The sequence below is a fragment of the Lactuca saligna genome, chromosome 5 (genome assembly GCF_052625555.1).
Source record: "Lactuca saligna cultivar CGN05327 chromosome 5, ASM5262555v1, whole genome shotgun sequence".
NCBI lineage: Eukaryota > Viridiplantae > Streptophyta > Magnoliopsida > Asterales > Asteraceae > Lactuca > Lactuca saligna.
In genome coordinates this window covers 177913153-177918353 of record NC_136421.1, presented here as the reverse complement: position 1 = coordinate 177918353, position 5201 = coordinate 177913153, and the positions used below count along the sequence as shown (strand labels likewise).

The 5201-nt window shown below is 40.5% G+C and overlaps 1 protein-coding gene across 1 annotated transcript; it reads right to left on the bottom strand.

Annotated features, from left to right (window-relative positions):
• Window positions 1-3505: 3505 nt before the first annotated feature.
• Window positions 3506-4986, bottom strand: LOC144997601 (zinc finger protein CONSTANS-LIKE 5-like). Its single transcript, XM_078957495.1, has 2 exons — window positions 4109-4986; window positions 3506-4022 (listed from the first exon to the last, which is right to left on the bottom strand). The coding sequence occupies exons 1-2, from the start codon at window positions 4880-4882 to the stop codon at window positions 3615-3617; spliced, it is 1182 nt and encodes a 393-aa protein (XP_078813621.1). The 5' UTR covers window positions 4883-4986; the 3' UTR covers window positions 3506-3614.
• Between the last annotated feature and the right edge of the window lie 215 nt (window positions 4987-5201).

Sequence of the window (5201 nt, the reverse complement as noted above, 5' to 3'; positions counted from 1 at the left end):
TAATGGTGGGTGTGTTTTTGTGCATTCCTTGAAGAGTAGAAGGCTTGGAACAAGGAGTCATTACCTTGATCACTTGTTTGCTAGATCTCTCCATTAGAGAGTTTATGACCCTTTCTAGCCTCTCCTTGAGTCATTAATGGTTGTGAGCATGCTATGGAGGTGAGATCTCAGATCTGGACACTACTAGGCCCTTTAAGTCTAAAGCCTCAATCTTTATGAAGCATTGACCCGTCTTCATGTCCTAAACCCCTTCTTGAGCTTAGTATCAGGTGTTTTAGCCTTGTGAGGACTTGCTTGATCGTAAAGTTAGCAACATTATGTGGTAACTTCATCCTAGGAGGTTGGATCTAGATTTTGGAGCATTGGAATCGACTCCAATGAGTTTAATGTGTAATGGTTGAAGAACTCGACGAGTTGGACATCCAACTTGATGAGTCGAGTCGGGTTTTCCCGTTTTTGGATCTAGAGTGAACTCGACGAGTTGGTGGGACAACTCGATGAGTGGTTAGGGTTTTCCCCGATCTTATGGACTCTGCATGGACTCGATGAGTTGGCTAGAAACTCTGCGAGTTGACTCGGTCTTTCGTGATTTATTGAGTATTGAGGAACTCGACGAGTAGATGAGTTGCACTCGACGAGTTAGGTTGGCTTTGACTGTTGCCTGCCATTGACTTTCGGGTTTTGGTCAAGCTACGGATTTTGGAGGCTATGGAGGGGCGGACTCTAGACCAGCCATTTGAGTGTTGGTGTAACACCCAGAATCAGAAAGACCAAGAAAAGAAAGGAAAAGCTCCAAGTCAAGGAGTCAACTCATCGAGTCCAGGGAAGAACTCGACGAGTTGGAGCGGGATCCGGGTTATAGAATAAGTGACCGACTTGGCGAGTGGACTCGACAAGTCTGGTCTGGATGAGAAAAGCCCTAATCTTAGGGTTTGCAACCTATTTAAAGGATCTTATGTCCTCTCCTTATCCCCCCCCCCCCCTCTTATCGGCCAGAAGCTTCTTCGAGCAATTCCAAACCCTAACTTGAGTAAGAGGAGGAGGAAAGTGAGCTTGGGGCTTTTGCAAGAGGAAGATTGGAGGATTTGACCACTAAGGAGCTGGAGGATTCAACTCTTGGGTTGTGAGCATCTGTTTGAAGGTATCAATCTGTCATTTTTCCTTTGTTGCTTCTAGATCTTTTCTTGGATGATGTCCTCCATGCTTCTAAAAGGCTACCAATACTTTATGTTACTATAATCTAAATGTATGTCTTGCATGTGAGTATAAAAAATATGCTTGTGCTTGCATTATTTGGCTAGTTTTTCTACAGTTCTCTCTTGTGGCCAAACGTTTCTTCCACTCCCCACCTCTCTCTCTCTCTCTCTCTCCCCCTCTCTCTCTCTCTCTTGAAGTTGGTTTGGTGATTAGAAGCCCTCTTGAGTTATCTCAGTTAGTGTTTATTTGAGTTAAGTACTTAAACGCTTAAGACACTCAAGAATAGAAGAAAGAACTAGCATTCCAAGTGCCTTAATCCAGATGGTGGATACATGTAGAGAAAATCATACTCTTTGATTTTTCTATCTACATCAACACCCCAAAACTAATTTGGTTCAAAGGCTCTAAAGGTTGTTATTCTAAAACATTATGGGGTTGTTTTAATACCATTATAACCTCTATAAATGGATCTTAGATGTTTTGACTTTGTTATAACTCAAAAATAAACTTGCTTTATTTAACGCTTTCGTTGATCGGCTTTTATGAATAACACACTTATATTTTGTATTAAAACGGATTCCACCTTCTATTTCCTCACCCATACGATCTTTCTTTATATGTATGTATGTGGGGGAGAGAACGAGAGTACATATTAGAAGATAGAGCAGCACAATCGAACACATAACAACCATAAGTCTTCTACCCAACCTTCATCGTCGACAAGCCTCATTACTTCACTTATTGTTCATTTCCTTTTTTCTTTCAAAACATTATCATAAAAAGACACAACCTCCTCTCGTTTTTTCTATGATATATAATCATTAGGGAATGGTAGAAGGGAAGGCTCATTGTTATATGTTAGTTAGGCTTCTCTCCTTAACTATTTCCTTGTCATGTTCACACACACACACTCTCTCTCACACACACACACAACGACACCTACTATATACATGTAACACTGCAAGATTGTTTAGAAAAAATAAACATCCCCCCTCTCTCACACATACATATAGACTTTATCATTGATATAGCTTCTAAAAATTTAAAACCCCAAACCTTATCAGAGAAACTGAAACAGTTCTTGACAAGGATGTATTCGTTTTTCTTTCTCCCCCAACATTTTCTTATCATACGAGGTTGTCGGAAAAATTAATAAAAGAGAATTGGATTTCCGTTGGATCTAGATCCCCCTACCTCATTTTCCTTTAATCAATAATAATAATAATAATAATTAAAAAAAGATCATGAGGGTTGTTTACACATTCCATTTAAAACTCTTATTTATTCTTGTTTCTCTTAAATAATACTGAAGAACCCTTCTTTACCAAAAGAGAATACAAGGTTGAACCTCGTTTCAAACAACTTTTGCGATTATGTGATTGTTGTTGAGGGATAGGAATGATTATGAAGGATGGGTGGGAGTTTGCTGGAGAAGACAATTGTCATTAAAGACAAAACGTTAAAGGCGGCGCTGGTATATTAACAGTGAAAAAAAAAGAGGAATGGGTGAGGTTGAGTAGGTGGTGGTCTATTCAACTTTAAAATGCAAATATAATAAATAGTAAATTATACAAACGTTCCGGTTTGGGGTAATATGAACTTTTGGTCCCTAATTTTTTTTTTTAACTCGGAAGGCTCTATTGTTTGTTTTTGTTGCGCGTATGGCCTCTGCCTTACCTAAAAAGACTATTTTGCCATTGATTTTTTAAATATTTCTAAATAAACATACCCCCAAACTCACTTCCACCTCACCTTAGCTTACCTTACCCACCGTACCTTATTTAAATAAATTTAAAAACAAGACAAAATAGTCTCTTTAGATAAAACATTGATCAAACGTGCAACAAAAACAAATTGTTTGGACCTTCCGAGTTAAAAAATAAGTTAGGGACCAAACATGTAACTTATCCCAAACCATAGGAACCATTCGTGTAATTTACTCTAAACTAAATAAAGTGCTAAAAAATATATATATCTAATAAGAGAAATTTAATTATTTCATATCTATTAGACACCAAACATGAAATAAACAAAACTCATAAGGATCGTTAGTGTAAACAATTTAAATAACTAGCCTTAGATTAAAAAAAACCATATAACCACATAGACCATTTATGTAATTTACTCTTTTGTAATATTCCACGTTAAGAATAGTAGTGATCTTGGTGACCCAAATAGTCATTACTACCTTTGACTTATGAAAATTTGGAGCGACCTGTCGACTGAACAGTTGCCCCTTGGATGAGGTCAATAGTCAGATCTGATACCTATCGTACCACCATCATTAGCAACGTAAACACACACCTAATTATTCAGAATCTCAGTAAATTAGATTAAAACAAAACTAATTTCAGCCGATTTTCCGCCAAATTATACACATATTACAACATCAAGATTCAAGATACTATCGAATCAAATCAAAACTCCCGGCAATACGACGGAACGACGCCGTACTCCACCTCCCCACCGTAACAACTTTTCGCGGAAACCCCCGTCGACGCCGTGAACAACCACCTATCCACATCGGAATCTGTGGATTCCGTCCTCTTCGCGAATCGACCTTTGATTCGCGGCCGTGTCTCGGCGTATGCTTTCCGTGATGCGTATCGGATTGTCTTCTCGAATTTTCTGTTCTTCCTTTTCTCCCTGTATCTCATAACCCTAGCCTCCCTATCAACCCCGGACAATTGTGTAGCTTGTTGAGAACCGGTGGTGGCTCCGTTCAACTCGCCACCGCCGCTCACGTGTAGAACGAACGGATGAGATACGTCGGACATTGAATTTCCTTCCGGGACGATACCCACATCGATTGAAGACGAAGATACCTGAAATTTTGATATGTAAAGATTCTAGTAGAGTATATAATGAAGAAAGCTTAAAGCTGGATGTATTCCAAGGATTAGATGTTTACACTATGGCTGAGCGATTGAGAGAGATAACTGTTTTTGTTGAAGGAATTGATATTAGATCTGGTGAAATCAATCTCGTATCGATTTTGAGTTTCCGGTGGCGGTGGAAAATGCTTTGCCGGCGGCGACACGTGGAACGGAACTACACTGTCGTTTACTGAATCGTGATTATGGAAGTGGCTGTGGAATTTTGTGTCCGTTGGAACAGGGAAATCGAAATCAAGGAGGTGATCGGATTCCGGAAATAACATTTCGATTGATTTGATATCCACCGGAGAACTGTCGTCGCTAGGAAATTTAACATCGATATTGACTGTATCCGCCGGAATTCCCCAATTAATATCGTCGTCGTTTGTTACAGAACTGTTCATATCGTCATTCCCGTTCCCGGAGCTAAGTTCGAGGAAGTCACAGGCGGAGGACTTCATCAGGATATCAGCACAATCATAAAACGGAACCACCGGAATCCGGTCATGTCGGCGAGAAAGCGGATTCGCCGAATGTATATCTCTGTCGCACGTCACACATAACGCGGCGGCGTCCGCCTTACACGTCACACTCGCCGGCGCCTGTTCACACACTTCACACATCCACACACGTTCGTGTCTTACGTGGCCATGCATCTTCACATCACACGCAAGACACAAGAACACGGTGTCCTTACGGCAGAACAGCAACGCCACGGCGGTCTTACACGAATCACACGGCTTCGCTGGCACGTTCCACCCCGCCGGAAAACACTTGAGGCCACCACCGGTTTCCAACTGCATCCTCATGATATATATATGTTCTTCGAATTTTGGTAGTTGAAGTGTTGAACAGTTTTGCTCTCTGTGGAATCTTCTATTGCATTGATCAACAGGAAGCCGGAGTGTGTCTATCTATATCTGATCGAGGTTGGGAAGATGAAGTAGTTGACGAGTACAGTGATGACACGTGGATTGATAATAGCCATAAAAAAGATTTGATGATTAGATAAAATAAGATTTTTTCTAAGTTGTCATGTGTCTGTCCTGCCCACGTGTAGGGGCCCACTTGAGACTGACAGCTGTGCTGCTGAAATCTTGGCGAAACCATACTGTTGTATATTATTAT